Source organism: Staurois parvus, unplaced genomic scaffold, assembly GCF_062004578.1.
Source record: "Staurois parvus isolate SC_StPar_1 unplaced genomic scaffold, SC_StPar_1.0 ptg000460l, whole genome shotgun sequence".
NCBI classification, from domain to species: Eukaryota; Metazoa; Chordata; class Amphibia; order Anura; family Ranidae; genus Staurois; species Staurois parvus.
This window is the reverse complement of record NW_028318256.1, coordinates 2,388,617-2,412,062: the sequence shown is the minus strand read 5'-3', so window position 1 is coordinate 2,412,062 and position 23,446 is coordinate 2,388,617. Positions and strand designations below refer to the sequence as shown.

General features: G+C 41.1%; 1 protein-coding gene across 1 annotated transcript in view; it reads left to right on the top strand.

The window, feature by feature from the left end:
• Positions 1–23,446, top strand: part of MGARP (mitochondria localized glutamic acid rich protein) — a 66,862-nt gene that overhangs the window by 30,706 nt on the left and 12,710 nt on the right. Inside the window, exons 5-9 of the mRNA XM_089688912.1 lie at positions 2,077–2,393; positions 5,506–5,715; positions 7,187–7,396; positions 17,909–18,085; positions 19,137–19,182. Of these exons, the coding sequence (XP_089545038.1) occupies positions 2,077–2,393; positions 5,506–5,715; positions 7,187–7,396; positions 17,909–18,085; positions 19,137–19,180 (958 nt within the window). The 3' untranslated portion in view covers positions 19,181–19,182. The remainder of the gene's footprint in view (positions 1–2,076; positions 2,394–5,505; positions 5,716–7,186; positions 7,397–17,908; positions 18,086–19,136; positions 19,183–23,446) is intronic.

Here is a 23,446-nt window from a genome sequence, read left to right as displayed (position 1 = left end):
ATCTGACTTCGAACCCTTTTATTCAATACTTAAAAAATAATACATATAAGCAAATATTTAATTTTGCTGGTTGGGTGCCCTGCAAAGTTAGTAGAATACAACACTAGCAGATGTGTTGGATTTCTAGTATCTGTCCTCACCCTGAGAGTTCATTCACACTTGCAACAGCTCTTGTTGCCCCTTTGAAAAGCTATCTGTGCTGGATTGCTATTCAGAGAAATTTGATGGGTAGGTGGGATGCAATACGCCCCTAACTCACCTGTTTTTAACCCTGAAATTCTGCACCTGCTTCCATTACATTTGAATGGATTGCACTTGGCAGCAGTACTGTCTGTTGGATGTGCAATGGGCTATATTTTTTTGCCATAGCATATGTACCACCCCTTCTATTAGCCATTGTAGGTTTTAGTGCTGTAAACTGTGGCTTAACCGCCAATCTTTTTTTTATTGCCTCTGGCCACAAGTGCGAGCAAGATCTGAATGAGTCTGGAGCAGTCAGGGCAGCATGATAGCTAGCTGTAACAAAAAGGTTTTGCTATCTGCAGGCAGTTCCTTCCCACTGTTTGTATTTACTGCCGATATATGATGTGACTCCTGGGTTTCTCTGGAGCTGCAAGTAGGGTCCTACACCACTCTAACTTTGGTAAACTATCCCATATAATTACCCCCCTTACACTTGGGTCTTAAAAGGTGACATTCAATATTAAAGGAGTTTTTTACATTCAGCTGGAAACCTAGAAGAACATGAGCGGACATTGAAATGTGTAGGACCTAGATAAGTCTAACACTCTTCCCAGGTTTGCCAATAAATAGGGGCCAATTTTTGACTCAAAAAATAATCGCAAGCTATATTTCTTACAAAGCTGTGTGTAACACTAGGTCACAGCTAGTGGTACAAAGTTGCATCAGTTAATCAGGTTGAAAAAAAAAAAGGCACAAATTCATCTCTGTCAATACAAATGGAATAAATAAATAGAAAACCTCCTATATACAGAACCCTACACCCTCAGTTAATGCACAAGAAGGCAAAGATCAATTATAAGAATCTGAGCCCCAGCAATTACCCATTCTGTACACATGCTCCATGGTTTATTCACCGATTTGCCAAGTAATTTATGTAATCTGTTCATAGATCTATGTATTTTACCATACATCTTGTGTATATTCTGTGACATTTATTCATTTCTCATTTAGGCAAGGCTTTTTTTCCCCCAAACTGAAACATGGCAGAGGCCTGTTCTACTACCTCCAACACTAGTCTTGTGTTCACAGCTTGCTCTTGTCAATTGTAAACACAGACATCCAGCTTTTGTGTTTACAAGTGACAACACTCTTCTCCCAGAGGCTTCCACACAACCCTCCCTACCTTGCACTAATTTGGGAATGGGCCATGGGAGACCAATTAATGTCCAGGGTGGGGCCTGTAGAACAGCCCTACCCTGCTGTGTGTCCAGTAATGAGTGCCTGGCTTTTTAAACAGTGCAGAGGAGGCCAGGTATGTACACCATTACTTCTATTTGTATATCTGTCAGCTGAGAGGTGATAGCAACAGGTGGAGGGGAGCTTTATATAAGAGGGTGCTAAGTAGTAGACTTCTGAAAGGAGGTTAGTGTGACCTTCTCTATGTCCCCACCACCAATCTGCGGAACTGTTCTCAGCTTTTTATCTGCACTGTGCATGTAGCATATCACTGCCAGCTGTCCACTAGGGCAGAGCAAATACCCCCCCCCCCCCCCCCTCCTTCCCCTCATGTCCCCCTCCCTGGTCCTGCCACTCTGTGTTAAGCACTCCTGATCCCTGGTATGTTTTGTGTTGCATACTCCTTGTACTATGTAACAATTCCCCTTGTGGAGACAATAGAGATCCTATTGTACCAAATTGGCCACACCTGCCATTTGAGGCCTGCAGAATGCTCCCCATCATCATGTCTCAAGCCACCCTCCTGCCCCAACCACTCCCCCCCCCCCCCCCCCCTTCCCGAGCAGCGAGAAAAGCTTGGGGGAGTTCCTGGACCTATTCTGGTATAGCATAGAAACCCCTGCATTTAGCTATAGTGTTTCTACTAAAAAGCTAAAGCTATGCGCAAGCTCTTCATTTTGCATACGTACGTGTCCAACTCTTGGCTATATACTGTTTGTATTCTGTGGTGGAGCTGTATCATCTTTACTTAAATCCTTTAAAAGGTGTAATATTGGAAACTGGGAAAGTCTCTGAAACAATGGTGGAGGCTGTTGAAGCAGTCATAGAAGAAGCTGCAGCAGAAGGTGTCACTGAAGAGGAAGCTGCCCCCACTACGCCTCTGGAGCAAGATCAACCTGTTGCTGAACAGGAGACCTCCTTGTCACCTTCAGAGAAGGAGCCAACAGTGAGCACAGAGGCCTCTACAGAGCAAGGTTATGATCAGATATAACAAAATGATTTCAGTGGTATATTTCACAAAACAAAAGAGTAAAGTAGAGACGCTCACTTTTTTGAGTGTGTACATATATTTTTTTTTTCAGTAGAATAGGTTTCTCTTCACCCCCTCTTCTGGTGCCAACTCAAAAAATATATTTCCATGTCTACAACATTGGTCACCTCCCAGCCGCCTGTTAACCACCCTCTGAAAAGAGTTTCACTATGAACCCCTTTTCAGATAGGAGGCAAGGACTGCTAAATGAGCCATAAAAGTTTCAACTAGCGTAATGCACTCCTAAAGCCTACATCTGGTGGGTTACATGCTCCTGAACCCTGCACCCTGTGTGTTGTGCGCTCCTGAACCCTGCACCCTGTGTGTTGTGCACTCCTGAACCCTGCCACTCTATACATTACACACTTCTGAGCCATTCCACCCTATGCAGTGGGGAAAATAATTATTTGATCCCCTGCAGATTTTGTAAGTTTGCCCACTTACAAAAAAATGAAGGGTCTATAATTTTTTTTATCATATGTGTACTTTCAATCATAGAGACAGGATATCAACCAAAAATCTAGAAAATATATGTGACACAAATGTTCTAAATTGAGTTGCAGTTCAGTGAGTAAAATACATCTTTGACCCCAAGCAAAACATGACTTGGTACTTTTGGTGGAGAAACCCTTGTTGGCAAGCACAGAGTTAAGATGTTTCTTGTAGTTGGTTACCAGGTTTGCACACATCTCAGGAGAGATTTTGGTCCACTCTTCTTTACAGATCTCTAAATCCTTAAGGTTTCTTGGCTGTTGCTTGGCAACTTGAAGTTTCTGCTCCCTCCATAAATTTTCTATAGGATTAAGGGCTGCAGACTGGCTAGGCCACTCCGTGACCTTAATGTGCTTTTTCCTGAGCCACTGCTTTGTTGGCTTGGCGGTATGCTTTGGGTCATTGTCATGCTGGAAGACCCATCTATGACCCATCTTCAGTGTTCTGGCTGAGGGAAGAAGGCTCTCCTGCAAGATCTTTCAATACATGGCCCTTTTCATTGGCCCCTCAATGTGGCAAAGTCAGCCTGTAACTTTAGCAGAGAAACAGCCGAAAGCATAATATTGACACCTCTGTGCTTGACTGTAGGGATGGTGTTCTTAGGGTCATAGGCAGAATTGTTCTTCCTCCAAATACAGCGAGTTGGGTTAATGCCAAAGAGCTCAATTTTAGTCTCATCTGACTACAGCACTTTTTCCCTATCTTTCTTTGAATCATTTAGATTTTCACCCCATGAGGCAAAATCGTGCATTGAGTTCCAGACCGAGGGCGATTGATGGTTATATTGTATTTCTTCCATTTGTGAATTATCATTCCAACAGTTGTCTCCTTCTCACCAAGCTTCTTGCTGATGGTCTTGTTGCCCATTCCAGCCTTGTGCAGGTCTACAATCTTGTCCATGGTGTCCTATGACAGCTCTTTGGTCTTGCCCATGATGGTGAATGGAAGAAAGAGATTCTGTGGACAGGTCTCTTTATTACACATAACGAGTTGTCATTAGGAGCACCTTCTTAAATTGACAGGACTAATCTGTGTACCACATGAGCACAGAGCCAGTCTGTGGGAGCCAGAATTATTGTTGGTTGGTAGGGGATCAAATACTTATTTTACAAACTGAACTGCAACTCAATTTATAACATTTGTATTGTTTTTTTTCTGGAGTTTTGGTTGATATTTTGTCTCTGTCATTTAAAATACACCCGTGATAAAAGTTATACACCCTTCTTTTCTTTGTAAGTGGACAAATTTTACAAAATCTGCAGGGGATCAAATAATTATTTTCCCCACTGTATGTTACACACTCCTGAACCATGTCACTCTATCCATTACACACTCCTGCGCCATTCCACCCTATACGTTACACACTCCTGCACCATGCCACCATATACGTTACACACTCCTGAACCCTGCTACTCTGCGTGTTTCGCAATCTTAAACACAGCTACCCTGTGTGTTATGCACCTCTGCTACACTCGGGAATACCCTGCAGTGCTGCTCCGGGATCCCTCGATCACTTACCTTGTCCTTCCCTCCCGCGATGTCCCCCCTTGCAGCGTCCCCGGCCATCTCCTCCGGCCAATGCCGACATCCATCTTCTGGGTTCCGTTCCTTGCGACGTCAGGACGTACGGGGGACATAACAGACAGGAAATTTAAACATTTTAAAAAGTGACTTTCACTAAATACACTAAAATCACATAGTAAAACATTACTGTATCAAACCATTTCACATACATTTTATCCCTAGTGCTTTGTCCTGTGCCCTGCCTGCATTTTTACTGTTTCTGCCTGGAAACTGAGAAACGTCCATGGTGTCCAAAAAGCGTCCCTTTAGGTCAAAAGTGGTTTTAGACCAGCTAGAGAACAGCGCTAGTAAATTAGAACCACTTGCAGTATTGAGTGATAATGATTTGTGGGGAAATTCGTCATCAGACACTAAAAACGATTTTGCGACTAAGAACAGTGATGTGCGAACTTGGCACTATATTTCAAATTTCAGTGTTTTTGGTTTGATTACATTATTGAATTAAATTTATTATTATTATTTTTTTTTATGATTATTAAATTATAATTTATGCTTTTGGGTTTCAAATTTTTACATACCCGGGATGTTTTACTAGACTCTTGTTCGGACAGATTTCAGTGAGTTATTCTTAAGCATTACAGGCCTACAATAAAAAAAACGACATTTCCATGCAAAAAAAGTACCGCTTTGAGCTCAGTAATACTGACATAATCATACTGCTAGGGAGGTTAAAGAACCTCCCATTGTACCAAATGGGCCACTCCCACCTACATCACCCACAGAATGTGCCAAATCACAATTCCCCCATACAGGCGGCAAGGGACGGTTGGGGGAGGGGGTCCTGCACCTATTCTCTGATAAAAAAAAAAAAAAGTCCTGTATTTAGCCAAAGTGTTTCTACTAAAATAAGTGCAGTCAAATAGTCAGAAGCTATAGATATGCTCATGCTCTTCATGTTGCATAGGTGTATGTGTGCTCTCCTTGAATATATATTTATCCTGTGGTGGAGCCACATCATCTTTACTCATATCCTTTAAAAGGTATGGTGGTGGAAACTGGGGAAGTCTCTGAAACAACTGTGGAGGCTGTTGAAGCATTCATAGAGAAAGCCATAGCAGAAGCGGTCACTGAAGAGGAAGCTGCCCCCACTACGTCTCTGGAGCAAGAACAACCTATTGCTGAAGAGAAGACCTCCTTGTCACCTTCAGAGGAGGAGCCAACAGTGAGCACAGAGGCCTCTACACAGCAAGGTTGTGATCAGATATAACATAATGATTTCAATGGTATATTTAACAAATCAAAAGGGAGCAGCTTACAGGGGCTCAATTTTACAGTTTACGTACAGTATATTTTTATGATTTTACTGTCAGGGAGATTTCTCTGCACTTCCAAGGATACTGCAGGAAGTAAGAGAAGATCTCTCCAAACTGAGGGGGTATTTACTCCTAGACATTTCTAAGAAGAATACATTTCTCTTCACCTCCTGTTCTGGTAACACTTTAAGAAAAAAAAAAATGTTTTTTCCACTCTCAGGACATTGGTCGCCTCCCAGCCGCTTGTCAACCACACTCTGAAAGTGATCCACCGTGGATTGCTTTTCAGAGGAGTGGCAAGGACTGTCACCAGTGTAAATGAGCCCTAGAAATTTGAACTAGTGTAACACACTCTTGAACACTGCTACTCTGTGTTTTACACACTCCTGAACCCTGCCACCATGTGTGTGACCCACTCCTGATCCCTGCCACCGTGTGTGTGTTAGGCACTCCTGAACCCTGCCACCCTGTGTTTAATGCACTCCTGTACCCTGCCATCTGTATGTTAGCACTCCTGAACCCCACCACTCCTTGTGTTACACACTTGTTAACCCTGCCCCTCTGATTTACGCACATCTGAACCCAGCCACCATATGTGTTACACACTCCTGACTCCAGACACTCTGTGTGTTACATACTCCTAAACCCTGTCACTCTTTGTGTTACACACTTTTGAACCCTGTCACCCTGTGTGTTACGCACTCCTGAACCCTGCCAGATGTGTGTTACGCACTCCTGAACCCAGCCGTTTTGTGTCTTATGCACTCCTGAACCCTACCATATTGTGTGTTCTTCACTCCTGAACCCAGCCTCTTTGTGTATTGCGAACTCCTGAACCCTGCCACTCTGTGTTACACACTCCTGACCCCAGCCACTGTGTGTGTTACACACTCCTGAACCCAGCCATTCTGTGTGTTGCCCACTCCTGAATCCAGCCATTCTACGTATTACGAACTCCTGAACCCTGCCACTTTGTGTATTGCGAACTACTGAACCCTGCCACTCTGTGTTATGCACTCCTGACCCCAGCCACTCTGTGTGTTATGCACTCCTGAACTCAGCTGCTCTGTGAGTTACACACTCATGAACCCTGTCTCTCTTTGTCACACACTCTTTGTTTTATTTAATAATGCCTAGTTAAGACCCTCACTCTGTTTCAATTTGGCCACACCCACCATTTGATACAGCATTCAGAACGTGCCACATCGCTATTCTCTGTGGGGTATAGGGGGGTTTGGGGGGAATTCCTCCACCTATTCCCTGACAAAAGAAAGTCCTACAGGAGCCAAATAGTCAGAAGCTATAGATATGCTCAAACTCTTCATTTTGCAAAGGTGTGTGTGTGTTCCTTGGATATATATGTATTCTGTAGTGGAGCTATATCATCTTTACTCAAATCCTTTAAAAGGTGTGACGGCGGAAACCAGGGAAGTCTCTGAAAAAACTGTGGAGGCTGTCGAAGCAGCCATAAAGGAAGCTGTAGCAGAAGAGGTCACTGAACAAGAAGCTGCCCCAACTACGTCTCTGGAGAAAGAGCAAGCTGTTGCTGAAGAGGAGGCCTCCTTGTCACCTTCAGAGGAGGAGCCAGCCGTGAGCACAGAGGCCTCTACAGAGCAAGGTTATGATCAAATATAACAAAATGCTTTCAGTGGTATCTTTAACACACCAAAAGGGAGCAAATTATAAAGTTCACTTTTAGGATTTACATACTTTATATTTTATGACCCCTGTCATTTTTTTTTTTTTGCTGTCTGCATACTGTCAGGGAGATTTTCCTTCACGTCCAGGGATACAGCAGGAAGTAAGAGAAGATCTCTCTAAAGTGATTGGATATCCATTTTACCTCCTGTTCTGGTGACAACTCAGAAATAGCTTTTTTTCCATCTCTACAGCAATGTTCACCACGGCCAATAGGGAGGATGAATCTCCCCAGCTGGGGTATAAACAGCATTAAAAACATGAAAGGGGTCCTAACTCTTCCACAGTCTATTACAAGACTGTCTATCCCTTCCCAGCGTAAAAATTTAACTTGTATCCTAGCTCAGACATCTGAGAAAATCTGTGAGCCAAATACACAAGCAGGAAATTACATTTCTGGGGGCATTCTGGAAATCAGTTGTGTACAGAATGCCTCCAGGTTGCCATAGTGCATTGAATTTTTATAGAAAATCACCGTGGCCTAAGACTGATGAAGAGAGGTAATTATTAATGGCAATAAATTACAACATGGCTTGTGTAACAATGGTATATGTTATATTACTCTTTTTATTTGCTGTATTTTTTTCAACAAAAGTGGACATACCTTTACAGTTTACAAATTAGTCACCTTATACAGTATAATTAGAACATTGCCTTTTCAAGAGTAAGCACCAGATAAACATTTTGACAAAATTGATATTGTGACATAGGATATTAAAAGAACTGGCTCTATAATAATATTTATTATAATTGAGGCTGTTGAAGAATTTATTATTCCCAGTGGAGATATTGCAGTTTTACATATAACATATAGTTGCATCTATCTAGGGAGCATTTCCAAAAAGAGTATAGTGGATATAAAGTATATAGCAAATACTATTTACAACATTGGAATGTACCCAACTGAAATTAAATTGCAGCTGTTTGGCTATAACAGTGCACCATTTTTACCACAATGGTTACAGTGTGACCTTAGAATTACTACCTGCATACCTAGGCAAAATGTTCTGTATGTATATTGTATATACTTTTGCCTAATACTTCATTTTTGATCACACCAGTCTTTGTCGGTTACTAGTTTCATTATCCATTGTATAAATTGTTGTATCCTACCACCTGCTGACTTTGCAGAGAGTACTGTGAGGCAGAGTGATCCCTGCCCGACAGTATGAGTAAAGTTTTGGCCAGAGAGGGGGAGAGAGTGCCGTAGTGCAGCACAGGAGCATGTGATCAGGTATGTTTAGATGTTGCTGCTGCACTGCATGGGTTATAATAGAACACTGACTGATTACTAATGTCCAAGGAATGGGGACAGGGGGTTGGGAGCTTGGTGGACATTGAAAAAGACACTGCCACTGACCTCCTATATGGGGAGGGTTAAAAATTACTGCCACTGATCACCAATCTAAGGGGTTTGTTAAGGGGGTTAAAAAACATTGCAACTGATCACTAATGTGGGGGGATGTTAAAAAAAACACTGCTGACCACTAATGTTGTGGGGTTTGGTGAGGAGGTTTAAGATTTGTTTTCCTTCATGAAGAAATTAATAAAGAATAATATTCAAGAATAAGAAAGAGTAGTGTTGTATTTCCAATATAGAACAAATTTGGCTGTGGGACGTCTAGAAAATGGCTTCTGCACTGGAGAGGTTCCGTAATAATTGGAGGTGGTTGTCATCTTGTTTTCTCTCTTCCTCTCAGCACAGAGCTGTGCACCTTCTCTCCCTTCGACTGGCAATACACACAACATTAGAGTAAGTTATTTACTATAAATTAGCCTTTAAGCCCTTTTCAGATCAATGTGTTGTGGTAATGCATGTTTTACTGCAACATTAGCTCAAGGAGGTGCAGTGTATTGCTGTGCCATTCATTTGGAATTGGTCCCAAATGCACAACTACAGTAGGTGCCAACGGGCTGGCACTGCAGCACACCAAAATGCATTTGCTTTGCTTCTAATTACTGCCCAAATTAGATCACACTACTCATTGGCTTCTGCTGAAGCTTAAAGTGCTTTTAAATCCCAAACCAACATTTTATTACGTTGCAGCTTTCCAGTTCTTAGATGTAGTGGCTGCGTTAGGTTTCTTCTTTTAGGATTTTTTCCTTTATTTTCACTTGGTGATCTGCTCAGTGAGTCTGTTATTTTTCAACTTCCTTTAAACAGACCAAGTTGTCCACACAAAGTAGCAGTTAAAGGGTTGAGAGTAAGCATTTACCACTGACAAAGTTGCTGCCAATAATCAACTTTTATTTATTTATGTAAAACCTTTCTCCCAAAAGGAAAAGAAAAAGTGTTGCTATAACTGCATATAAAAATGTTAGCTGGAGTTCAGCTTCAATTTTAGTCATGTACTGAATTTGAACTTGAGCTATTCACAGTTTACTTGTAGCTCATGAACTCTTTCTCTACAGTAGTCTTCAAGGGGGTTAATTAGGAGGAGGTAACCTGAAAGTTAACCCTTTATGCAGAGGGTATGGGTGAAGGCTAGGCACTCCTTTGAGTCTGTTCCCCAGGGGAGCCCATACCTCTTATTATAGACCTACTTCTTTACTTTCTCTGGCAGTCTCCTTTGCCTTATTTATTGGATATTCCTTACCAGTCCTTGTCATTGAAGTGAAAGGGGAGCAGTCCTGCTGTATCTGGTCTCTCCACCCAATCCACTTGCACTTTTGGAGTGGTTTACAGTGTCCCTCCTAAACAACCTGATGTCAATATCCTGGATCATTGTTATCAGACTTTCCCATAGCTCCGTCAGGTGTGGATCCTCTTCTACTTTATCCACAAAGACCTATGCAAGATTTTCTGGGCTAACTTGCAAATATGACTGCTGGGGACATACAGTGGGGAAAATGATTATTTGATCCCCTGCAGAACTTGTAAGTTTGCCCACTTACAAAGAAATGAAGGGTCTAAATTTTTATCATAGGTATATTTTAAATGATAGAATATCAACCAAAAATCCAGAAAAACCCTATGATACAAATGTTATACATTGAGTTGCAGTTCAGTGAGTAAAATAAGTATTTGATCCCCAAGCAAAATATGACTTAGTACTTTGCACACATCTCAGGAGGGATTTTGGTCCACCCTTCTTTACAGATCTTCTCTAAATCCTTAAGGTTTCTTGGCTGTCCCCTGGCAACTCGAAGTTTCAGCTCCCTCCATAAAATTTTCTGTAAGAGTAAAGTCTGGAGACTGGCTAGAGCACACCAGGACCTTAATGTGCTTCTCCTTGAGCCACTCCTTTGTTGCCTTAGCGGTATGTTTTGGGTCATTGTAATGCTGAAAGACCCATTCACGACCCATCTTCAGTGTTCTGGTAGAGGGAAGAATCTTCTCATGCAAGATTTTACAATACATGGCCCTGTCCATTGGCCCCTCAATGCGGCAAAGTTGGCCTGTACCTTTAGCAGAGAAAAAGTCCCAAAGCATAATGTTTCCACCTCCGTGCTTTATTGTAGGGATGGTGTTCCCAGGGTCATAGTCAGCATTTTTCTTCCTCCAAACAAAGTGAGTCGTTATTGCCAAAAAGCTCAATTTTGGTCTCATCTGACCACAGCACTTTCTCCCAATCCCTCTCTGAACCTTGTAGATGTTCATTGGCAAACTTTAAACAGGCCTGTACATATGCCTTCTTGAGGAGGGGGACCTTGCAGGTGCTGCAACATTTCAATCCATGGTGGCGTATTGTGTTACCAATGGTTTGTTTTGTTCAACTGCCTTGAGATCATTCACAAACTCCTCCTGTGTAGTTCTGGGCTGATCCCTCACTCTTCTCATGATCATCCTTACCCCATGAGGCGAAATCTTGCATGGAGCGCCAGACAAATGATAATTATTTTGTATTTCTTCCATTTGCGAATAATCTCTCCAACTGTTGTCTCCTTCTCACCAAGCTTCTTCTTGTAGCCCATTCCAGCCTTGTGCAGGTCTAGAGTCTTTTCCCTGAAGTCTTTAGTCAGCTCTTTGGTCATTTGCCCATGGTGGCGAGGTTTGAATGGAAGAAAGAGATTCTGTGGACTAAATGGAGCAGGTTTTTCTCTAGATGCAGAGATCCTTTGGCAGATGCAGTAGATGCTCAGGTGACTCCATGGTATCAGTACAGTCTGATCTATGCCTTTCTTCCTCTGAAACTCCTGCTCCTCTACTCTACAGGATCAAAATAGAGAGCATTCCAGTAATCCTCATAACTTAGAATTGACCAAGACATATGTGGTAGTCCAGCTTGATCGGTCTTCTGGTAGACACTGTGGGCTCTTACAGATCGATCAGATCTTCAAGGTCTTTTCTACCACCCTGCTTCATGGTCACTGGGTTTGGTGGCTTAGCTGTTAAAACGCAGGTCTTGAGAGTCAGGGGCCAGTGATTTTAATGCTTTGAAATGCTAACTAACTTAAAAGTTAATCTAACTCTTGTTAGGTCTACCATTGCACGTGGCAGGCTTAGTTCGCCTGATATAAACAAGGAAAGTTTCAGTAAATACTCTGTGGGACAAATCCTTACCTTTTTTCCTGATCATGCCTGGATCAACATTTTACCCCAAGTATCATCAAGGGCAAAATCTCTGATCTTGCAAACATATGTTAAAGACTGCTAACCCCTCTTTCTTTCATAAAACATTTGTATGGGGTGTTTCTCACGTAGCCTCTACTTTAGGATCTCAGTTTGGTTCTGTTGGCTTTTCAAAGACCTCCCTTTGAACCTAGTAGGAATATTCCCTTTTACACTTTCACTCATAAAGTTGTATTCCTTGTTGCCTTCACCTCTGCAAGATGTAGCTTTACTGGCAACCTTTTCTTCCAAAGAACCCTTTTTGATTTTACACAAGGATAAGGTAGTACAGGCAGTCCCCAACTTACATACGAATCATACTTAGGAGTATGGCAGCGTGACTTCACGTTGGTCCCCGAAACGACTGGGCAGCCATCTTGCTGCTCACTGCGTGCTGTCACCTACTGTCTTGTGGATCTGTCAGCAATTCCACATTACTGCATGGGCAGTTAACCCTTACTTATGCTATCCATAACATAAAAATTACATTTTGGCTGGAGTTACACTTAGAAAATGTATCTGTTCCAACTTACATACCAATTCAACTTGTAAGTAACTCTGGGACTGCATGTATTGAACCCTGGAGCCTCCTTCCTTTCTAACATGGTTTTGGCTTCTCACCTCAACCAGCACATTGTTCTTTCATCTCCAGTTCATCAAAATTAAGTTTTCCATCTCTATCTGGATGCAGTTTGTTCTGTCCGAGGTTGGGCACTGCTTTCATTATCAAAATTTACTCCTTTTTTTGTTGTTTTTGTTGGTTCCTGTAAAAAGGAAATTCTTGTTTCACCATTTCTAAGTAGTTAAGACAGCTCAATGTCCAAGTTTATGGACTGAAGGATAAAATTCCACCTTTTTCTCTCAAGGTGTACCTTACTAGATTGGTGAATGCCTCTGGGGTCTATAGGCATTAAACAATAGTTGTAAGTGTGGCTATATTTATATTAAAGGTTGCTCCTTTTTACTAATCCTGTACTCTGGTTACATTGTTTCTTATATATGTGTTGAACTGGATCCATCCCTGATCTGTGTCATGCAGAAGCAGAGGATTCTGTTTGTCCCCTGTGGCTGCCTGTGCTCATTTACTCCTGTACTCAGGCCGTACAGACCCTATTTAAGTAACAGTGCTGCAAATCTCCCTCCATCTATTTGCTGCTATTTAATTAATATTTTTAAGCCTTTGGCAACTGTGAGGGTGTACTGTGAGCGTGGAGAAGTACATTTGTTTTTTGTACATGATTGTAGTCTAGTTAAACTTTAACTTCAGCATATGGTTTTACTTGTTGCACAAAGTCAATTTGTATGTAATGTACCAGTATTCAGCCAAGAACTGTCAGTATGTGAGAGCAGCCTGATGTCTAAATCGAAGCTATAGTCTGAAAATATCTTTTGACTTGTATGCTGTACACAAGACTGCTAGTGAACATTCCTCAGGGATTACTCTACTTCATGTTAAATTACATTAGCTTCATTTGGCTTCACTGTGTCAGCTTGAATATGTCATCATGCATTAAGAAAGGCTCTGTTATTGGCTGCTTGACAGGTTCTGCCCTATTATCTGTGGTCATTGGTGTGTGCTCAGCTCTAATCAGTGTGAGTGCACTTTTTTTTTTTTTTTTGCACTGGTACACATTTTGAACTAGTTTACTTTGACAGATAGGCTGTAGGTATTATCCTTCACAGGTTTTTGTTGTCTAGTTTGCTTTAAGGGTTCATCAAATAGTTTTGCCATGCTGCATTTTAAATTAAAAGGTAAGGTATTTTAGTTATAGCTGTTGTCTGGAAGCCTAAGACTCGGCTATCTTCCTAAATCTTAAAGTAGAACTATAGGCATGTTTTTATTTTGGAGTAAGGGTGCGTTATAACCCCTCTCAGATTTTTTTTTTCACCATATATGTCCCATTGCGGATATTTCCCTTCACTTCCTATCCCATAGCCAAACAGGAGAGGAAATCACTGCAAACTAAGGGAATTCATTTGGGACCCCCAGGTCACCAGAACTAGTGTCCCCGTTAAAAGATTTCCAGTCTACTACTTTACTAGGGACAATCCAAAGTTTGGAATTTTCTTTTACATTCACTTTCAATGATAGTGGAAGACAGGACAAATAGGGTGAATCTACTTAATGGGGGCACAGACAGTAATAAAAACTGACAGGGGTTCTGATCACTCCAAACCTTCTCTCTCCAAATGAAGAGTCATCATCTCTAATAACTATATAATGTTTTTTACAAAACCTATTAGGCATGAAGTAAGGGACTTGAAAAAGGAAGGAGGAAACTTGGAGACAAAGGGGATAACAAAGATGGTGGAAATATAGGAAAGGGTAGTGGAGGGGTAACTCCTAATGATGTCAAATGTAACCCCAGTACCATGCATGGGATGTTTCAACTGTATGGTTCAAGGGCTAGTGAGTATTTTGGTACTGTATGTAAAATAGTTCCTTTGTCCCCCTCACAGCTCCAACACACTAAAGGTATGGATAGAGAAATACGCTGTAAAAAGCTGAGAACTCCATACCACCTTGTCATTAGTTTGTCATTTGTCTCTTGATAATTCGTGTTCAGAAAGTTCGAATGGGCAAAGCTAATGATTCCAGCTTGATTCCTTGTTAGATTTATTGGTAAGTCACCTGCCCGTTTTTGTAAGAATGGCTGGGGTGGAATATGGTCTTCCCTGAAAAGAAGTGTGTACAGCCTAGATAGCGTGTCCCTGATAAGGTCCTTTCCAGAACATAGGAATTCAAAAGTAGTCGGAGCCCGGGAGCAATTCTCAGGAAGAGGTAAAGTGGCTAAAAAATGGTTGAATTTAATTAATCTCCAGAACCCTAGAGTTGAATATGGAGTACAATACTTCATTTTTGAAAAAGAGGGCCATGTAGATCGATCTCTGAAATGCATCATTTTTAATTTACTTGTCCATATCAATGTCTGAAAGCCTGGATCCTTTTAGCTTGGTGGAAAATCGGATTTCTCCACTACTGGAATTAACGGTGATGTAGCTGCAGAAAATTGTGAATGTTTCGCCGCTGTAAATATAGCAAGAGTTGGGCTCATGGTTGGATGGCTATGCAGGGGCTCATGGAACTTCTAAGGGATTTAAGGTAGGTTACTCAGGGGAATGCAAGTATTTATCTGTTCATATGACATCAAGTGAACCGTGTAGAAGTAAAACCCTATGTCTTGGATAACCAAGCAACCCATGGACTTAGGTTTCCTAAGGATGGTATATCTAACTTTGGCAGGTTTACCTGCCCAGATAAAAAATAGGGCATGCATATGTCAAAGGAAAGTTTTTGGTAGATAAATGAGCAAGGCTTGTGTAATTTTTATCAGGTTGTATTTTGGTAACCAGGAAAACATTGTTCCAAATCAGTTTTCACTTTTTTTCTAAGAGCAGGAGAAAATGTAAGCTAATTTGGAATGTGAATGCCAAGTTATTTGATAGAGAAGTTTGACCAGCAAAAAGGGAAATGATTTTTGACTATTACAAGCTTGTGGTCAGGGACACTTACTGTATACTGAGGGCCTCTGATTTTCAGAGTTTGATATTAAAATTAGATATGGCTCCGTATGTCTGTAGTTCTTTCATTAGACATGGTAAGTAAATGATATGGTTTATGATGAAAAAAGAGAAGATCATCAGTGAAGGCTGCTATCTTGAATGTCCTATCAGCATGAGTTTGCAAGTATACTGATTCACACTATTGCGGACAGTGCGGTCCTTTTCTGTTCGGACATGGCAGCCCATTCATTTGAATGGGCTGCTGTGCCACGTTTCCCACAGAAAAAAGGTGAATGCACCTTTTTGAGAACACGGCCGCAGGGAAACCGCATGGTCTTATTTTACCATGTGGTTTCCCTGCAGTTCCTACACCCACAATCACACTGCGGGCTGAGATGCGTGGGGGTGCAATCAGAATGAATGACAACCCTGTGCGTCTCGCAAGAGGAGCACGGTGCAGGAACAGGTACAACTTCTGCACCCACAACCAGCCCGCACCCTGCGGGCTAATGTGAACCTAACCAAAGGAGCCTGAGGTGTTGAGACTTTTATTTATTTATTTTTATATATATATATATATATATATATATATATATATATATATATATAATTATTTTTTTTTCCAAAAATAATTTTATTGGAAGAGTTAAGGCAGATCAATATGAAGAGACTTTTATATTTTATAATTGTATATCATATACAAATTTGTATATTGATAAGCTATATTACTGTGTAGGAAGCACAGTATATGTTATAAGCAGATATACACTCACCAGCCACTTTATTAGGTATACCACCACTAGCCTGAACCGTTGATACAAGGCAGGATGGATCCATGCTTTCATGTTGTTTATGCCACATTCTGACCCTACCATCTGAATGTCGCAGCTGAAATCGAATGCCCATTCTTGTCTGACATCAACAAGGCATTTTTGTCCACACAAATGCAACTTACTGGATATTTTCTCTTTTTTTGACCATTCTCTGTAAACCCTAGAGTTGTTTGTGAGTGAAAATCCCAGTATTAATAGCAGCAGAGATCCACAGCTCAGGTGGGAGAATCTGTCCACAGGACAACAATTAGTCATGCACTTCACAAATCTGGCCTTTATGAAGGAGTGGCAAGAAGAAAGCCATTGTTAAAAGAAAGCAATAAGAAGTCCCGTTTGCAGTTTGCGAGAAGCCGTGTGGGGGACACAACAAACGTGGAAGAAGGTGCTCTGGTCAGATAAGATCAAATTGAACTTTTTGGCCTAAAAGAAAAACGGTATGTGTGACGGAAAACTAACACTGCACATCACCCTGAACACACCATCCCCAATGTGAAGCATGGTGGTGGAAGCATCATGTTGTGGGGATACTTTTCTTCAACAGGGACAGGGAAGCTGGTCAGAATTGGTGGGAAGATGGATGGAGCCAAATACAGGGCACTCTTAGAAGAAAACCTGTTCGAGTCTGCAAAAGACTTGAGACTGGGGGGAGATTCACCTTCTAGCAGGACAACAATCCTAAACATACAGCCAAAGCTACATTAGAATGGTTTAGATCAAAGCATATTCACGTGTTCGAATGGCCCAGTCAAAGTCCAGACCTAAATCCAATTTAGAATCTGTGGCAAGACTTGAAAATTGCTCTTCACATACGCTCTCCATCCAATCTGACAGAGCATGAGCTATTTTGCAAAGAAAAATATGCAAAAATGTTACTCTTTCGATGTGCAAAGCTGGTAGAGACATAAACAAAAAGACTTGCAGCTGTAATTGCAGCGAAAGGTGATTCTAAAAAGTATTGACTTGGGGGCTGAATACAAATGCACGCCACACTTTTGAGATATTTATTTGTAAAAAATTTTGAAAACCATTTATCATTTTTCTTTCACTTCACAATTATGTGCCACTTTGTGTTGGTCTATCACATAAAATCCCAATAAAATACATTTATGTTTTTGGTTGTATCATGACAAAATGTGGAAAATTTCAAGGGGTATGAATACTATTGCAAGGTACTGTAAATCCCCTTTCTTCCCCATCCTGATGCTCGATTTGAACTTCAACAAGTAGTCTTCACCACGCCTAGATTCCTAAATGCATTGAGCTGCTGCCATGTGATTGTCTGATTAGCAATTTGTGTAACCAAGCAATTGAACAGATGTACCTAATAAAGTGGCCAGTGAGTGTAGTTCACCCTTGAACATGTGTAATTATAGATTAAAAAGTTTGTTTCATTATTTAACACAAAGTGCCCAAGATAATAATGCTAAACATAGTACTGTACATCGATATTTTTTTTTTTTTTTTGCGAATTGTAATGTGGAGATCTATATTTGACATTTATGAGAGTTCGTTGGTTGAAATGAATGTCTTCCTTTTCATCCAGTAGAACAAGAAAATGCTGCACCTGTAGCAGAGACTGAAACAGCAGAGACCTCTCCTGTGCTTGAAGCAAGTTCAGACAATGTCCCGGAGGAGCTGGTCTCAGCAGCGGAAGACTGGTCAGAGCTCTCAGCTAGGAAACCAGAAGAATCAGTTGAGGAGAATTCAGATGCAGCACAAGGTGAGTGCAGTAAAGAAGTCAGTAGTAAAAACACCTTATATTGCCATGGCAAAGTGGTCCCAATCTATAATATACAGATGGCAAATAGGAACATTAACCTTGTCAATATATATATATATATATATATTTTTACACGTAACCCTTATCAATATTTAATTTGTATGTCAATAAATTAACAACTTAGAATTAACAGGCTACAGTGAGATACCTAAAATAACACAGTGCTCAGTGTTGTAAATTTACTGCCATTACAATATATTGAAGTGTAAAAGTGTACATTGTTTATGTCAGTGTAAAATGAATTTAACTTTGTTTCCTGCAGTACTGTGCAAAACCTCTAGGCACTTGCGAAAAAATGCTGTAAAGTGAGGATGCTTTCAAAAATAAAGAATAGCTTTTAATTGATCAGTTAACAAACTACAAAGGAAACTTGGATCAAATGAAAGACACATCATGCTGACTTCTTTTAGTAATCAAAAGATGTCCAGTGGCACCATCAGTTGATACTTAGCAGGAACCAGTGGGACCCTGGTACATCCATCTGAAGCCTGGAGAAATCTGATCAGAAGTGTTTTTCATGGAAAATTTGCCCCTAAAAAAATTATACTTCTGACACTGAAAATACAAGAACCAGTGTGCAGAAAAATGTCAGCAGGTACTGTTGAAAGATGAGTCAGTGTTTGAAATATTTGGTTGTAATATGGAGAGGTGTCCAAGGACAAGTGTTTACAGGCAACAGTGAAGCATTGTGTAGTTTAATTGTATGGTTGAAGTTGCATTTCTACAATTGCAGTGATCATTCTTGATGCTGTTTTAAAGGCAAAGTTTGGACACACAAAATATTGATTTGATTTTTTTCTGTTTATTCACTTTATAGGTTGTTAGTTGATAATAAAAAAATGTAATTGCATTATTTTTTAAAGTATTCTCACTTTACAGCATTTTCCACAAGTGCCTGAAATGTTTGCTCTGTACAGTGAGAAGTGTTTGTGGGGAATGCAATGGCCTTATGTCATAAAAAACTTGAGAATGTTTGTTTTTTTTCTTTTAGAGAGTGAAGAGGCTGTAGAATCTGAAGTTGCTGCAAGTTCCTAAAGGTAAAATTCAATTTCAGTGACATGTTAAAGGATATGTTCAATTTTCTAAAAAAATAATAATAAATGCAATTTTTTTTGCAGGTAAAAATGTGTATTTATTATTTTGTTTTGGAAGCCTATAAAGCATTCCACCTGCGATCAATAGTCTCAGGCTCCTGCAGACTGTCAGTGTATCTGTTTGCTTGTACCTGGTATGGGCAGGCAGTAAAACAATGACAGTAAGGCTACCTAGAGTGCTCACTGGCGCCCTGGCAGTTCATTGATAACTACAAGCCGTCAGCTGCAAAGGTTGTCGGTACTTGTAGTTCATTCCGTGACATGGCCTTGTGGGCGGCCCTCTGTCACAGAGAGGGGGGGGGGATCAGGGAGAGGCTGCAGGCTTGGGAACACGTTATATGTTCCACCCTAAACATGGATGGAACATGTTCCCAAAGGTGAACTTATCCTTTCATTTCAATACAGAATACAGAACATGGGTCTACCATTATGTCTTGAAAGTTTGTGTCATGTCTGTGAGCCCAGTACATACTCCCAGAGTTGAAATTTTGTGTGTCAAACAAGTAGCTGCTGAGAGGAGAGGTGAATGTAATCTCTTGCAGGAACCTTTCATCTACATTTTATGTTATCCTTGCAAGGTTGGTTTCAACCTGTCACAGGCCTGGGCTATTCAGACTAAGCATGCAATGAATATGTAAGAAGTGACAGTGAAGACTGCATGTCAGAACAATCAATAGATCCTTTGTTACATGCCAATCTCAGTACTGCCTGTTAAATCTGCGCTTGGCCTCACTCTCTGCTGTCTTCTGCGTCACAATACTGGTCATACCATTAAAGGACTAACACAAAGGCTTTAGAGGTGGGAGTGAGAAACATCAAATTTTACAAAAAAAGTAATTCTTTGCATATTATGTCAGCTTTTGAGCTCCAAGGAATTACTGATCATTAACTGAATTCTGTATGTATTCATAATGTGCTCAGTTTGTGCAAGGATTAATTATAGTGTCTTTTCACACCACGCAGGTCTGCAGTAGCGCACTGAACACTTTTGTGCTGCAATAGGGCAGACTATTCATTTGAATTGGTTTCCCAAATGTACCACAGCAGACCAAAAATTGTGAATGCACCATTTTTAAAACAGTAGTGTTAATAGTAGTGGGTGGGAAGGTGCATTTGGGGTGCAGTTCAAGTGATGCATAACAAGCACTGTGTGTTAATGTGCATCTTAATGCAGGGCACAAGTGTAAATGTGCCCTAATGTTCTAAAAAAGAACGTTTAAGAGAAGCAGAGAGTATATTTACTTCTTGTTGGATCATTATATAAACCAGACTGCAAATGTACCTCATCCCTAATATAAACCACAAAAATCTAATGGGACTTTACTGGTACAGAAAACAGACAACTTCATATTACTGTATAAAACATGTTTATTGAAACATATCTTCCAAACATTTACCATAAAAAACAGTATTTGGCTAGTCAGCCCAATAAATCACAGCATTATGTATTATGACATCTAAGTCCTCCAGAGGTGGACGCATTTCACTTATTAGCTTCCTCAGGACTTGAAGAATTGGCGGTAAAGAAGTCCAATGCACTAGATGTCAACATGAATGGTAATATAGGGCAGCAGCATCCACAGAGTGGTTAAAATGGTCATGGATAAACATCCGTACACACGGCCACCTCCCCTCGTGCCCAATGAAATTAGGCCTGACAAAAGAGGCAGACAGCAGATCTATCCACGTGCCGATGTCATTCATATGTGATGCATCTTGTGCACATTTTCCACAAAGTAATCTGGTTATCCCATCACAAAGGTAGAAGTCGGAAAGGTCCACCATCGGACACTAATTGTGCAGTATCAATAGATTGCTTTAACGTCCAATAACTCTTCTGTGTCAGTCACTAAGATTATCCACATATGGTTCCTATAATACACCGTGCAACGACAATCGCCCTGAACACACCATCCCCAACGTGAAGCATGGGGGTGGCAGTATAATGTTGTGGAGATGCTTTTCTTCAGCAGGGACAGGGAAGCTGGTCAGAGTTGATGGGAAGGATGGAGCCGAATACAGGGCAATCTTAGAAGAAAACCTGTTGAAGTCTGCAAAAGACTTGAGACTGGGGCGGAGGTTCACCTTCCAGAAGGACAACGACCCTAAACATACAGCCAGAGCTACAATGGAATGGTTTGGTCAAGCATATTCATGTGTTAGAATGGCCCAGTCAAAGTCCAGACCTAAATCCAACTGAGAATCTGTGCAAGACTTGAAAATTGCTGTTCACTGACGCTCTCTATTCAATCTGACAGAGCTTGAGCTAGTTTGCAAAGAAGAACGTGCAAAAATGTCACTCGCTGGATGTGGAAAGCTGGTAGAGACATACCTAAAAAGACTTGCAGCTGTAATTGCAGTAAAAGGTGGTTCTACAAAGTATTGACTCAGGGGGGCTGAATACAAATACACGCCACACTTTTCAGATATTTATTTGTAAAAATTAGAGATGAGCGAATCGAACATGACGAAGTGGAATTCGTTCCGAAGATTTGGAAAAATTCGATTCGCGACGAATCCGAAGATTAGCAAACTTCGGATGCACGAATCGAATTTTCCCAAAAATGGCGGCGACATGTGTGGCGACAGGAGAAAATGGACAGAGAAGATGGGGCGGGGATCTCTGGGAAGGCGCGCAGACAAGGCGCGCTGACCCATAATGCATTCATGAGTCATGAATCATGACATGTGATCGCATTAGCCAATCAGCAGCCAGCCAGCACTGTGTAATGGTGGAGCTATAAATCGCGGCCATCTTAGAATTCTCCATTAGCCTCCGGTCATTCAAGAGAGACAGACCTGTGTGTATTAAGGGACAGAGTTAGGGCCACAGAGACTTTAGGGCCACAGAATTGTTACTCAGGGACACAGAATTGTTACTCAGGGACACAGAATTGTTACTCAGGGACACAGAATCGTTACTCAGGGACACAGAATCGTTACTTAGGGCCACAGCTATCAAAGAATCGAAAATTTAAAGTGACATACACCCTTTTTTTTTTTTGGTGGCTGTCGTGCACAGTTGGTGCTGCAGTTTGCAAAATAAACTGACTTTCTGCTTCACAACCACTATTGTACGTTCAAAGAGTTAAATCCATTTACACGCCGGCTGGCGGTAATATTTTTTGGGTGATTAGTGCATTCCAGTGACACAAACGTACAGTTTCCAGCCAACGGCAAGCTGCAATTGACCGATTGTGTACAATAAACTGACTTTCTGCTTCACAACCACTATTGTACGTTCAAAGAGTTAGATCCATTTACACGCCGGGTGGCGGTAATATTTTTTGGGTGATTAGTGCATTCCAGTGACATAAACGTACAGTTTCCAGCCAACGGCAAGCTGCAATTGACCGATTGTGCAAAATAAACTGACTTTCTGCTTCACAACCACTATTGTACGTTCAAAGAGTTAGATCCATTTACACGCCGGGTGGCGGTAATATTTTTTGGGTGATTAGTGCATTCCAGTGACATAAACGTTCAGTTTCCAGCCAACGGCAAGCTGCAATTGACCGATTGTGCAAAATAAACTGACTTTCTGCTTCACAACCACTATTGTACGTTCAAAGAGTTAAATCCATTTACACGCCGGCTGGCGGTAATATTTTTTGGGTGATTAGTGCATTCCAGTGACAGAAACGTACAGTTTCCAGCCAACGGCAAGCTGCAATTGACCGATTGTGTACAATAAACTGACTTTCTGCTTCACAACCACTATTGTACGTTCAAAGAGTTAGATCCATTTACACGCCGGGTGGCGGTAATATTTTTTGGGTGATTAGTGCATTCCAGTGACATAAACGTACAGTTTCCAGCCAACGGCAAGCTGCAATTGATCGATTGTGCAAAATAAACTGACTTTCTGCTTCACAACCACTATTGTACGTTCAAAGAGTTAAATCCATATACACGCAGGGTGGCGGTAATATTTTTTGGGTGATTAGTGCATTCCAGTGACATAAACGTACAGTTTACAGCCAACGGCAAGCTGCAATTGACCGATTGTGCTAAATAAACTGACTTTCTGCTTCACAACTACTATTGTACGTTCAAAGAGTTAAATCGATATACACGCCGGGTGGCGGTAATATTTTTTGGGTGATTAGTGCATTCCAGTGACATAAACGTACAGTTTCCAGCCAACGGCAAGCTGCAATTGACCGATTGTGCTAAATAAACTGACTTTCTGCTTCACAACCACTAT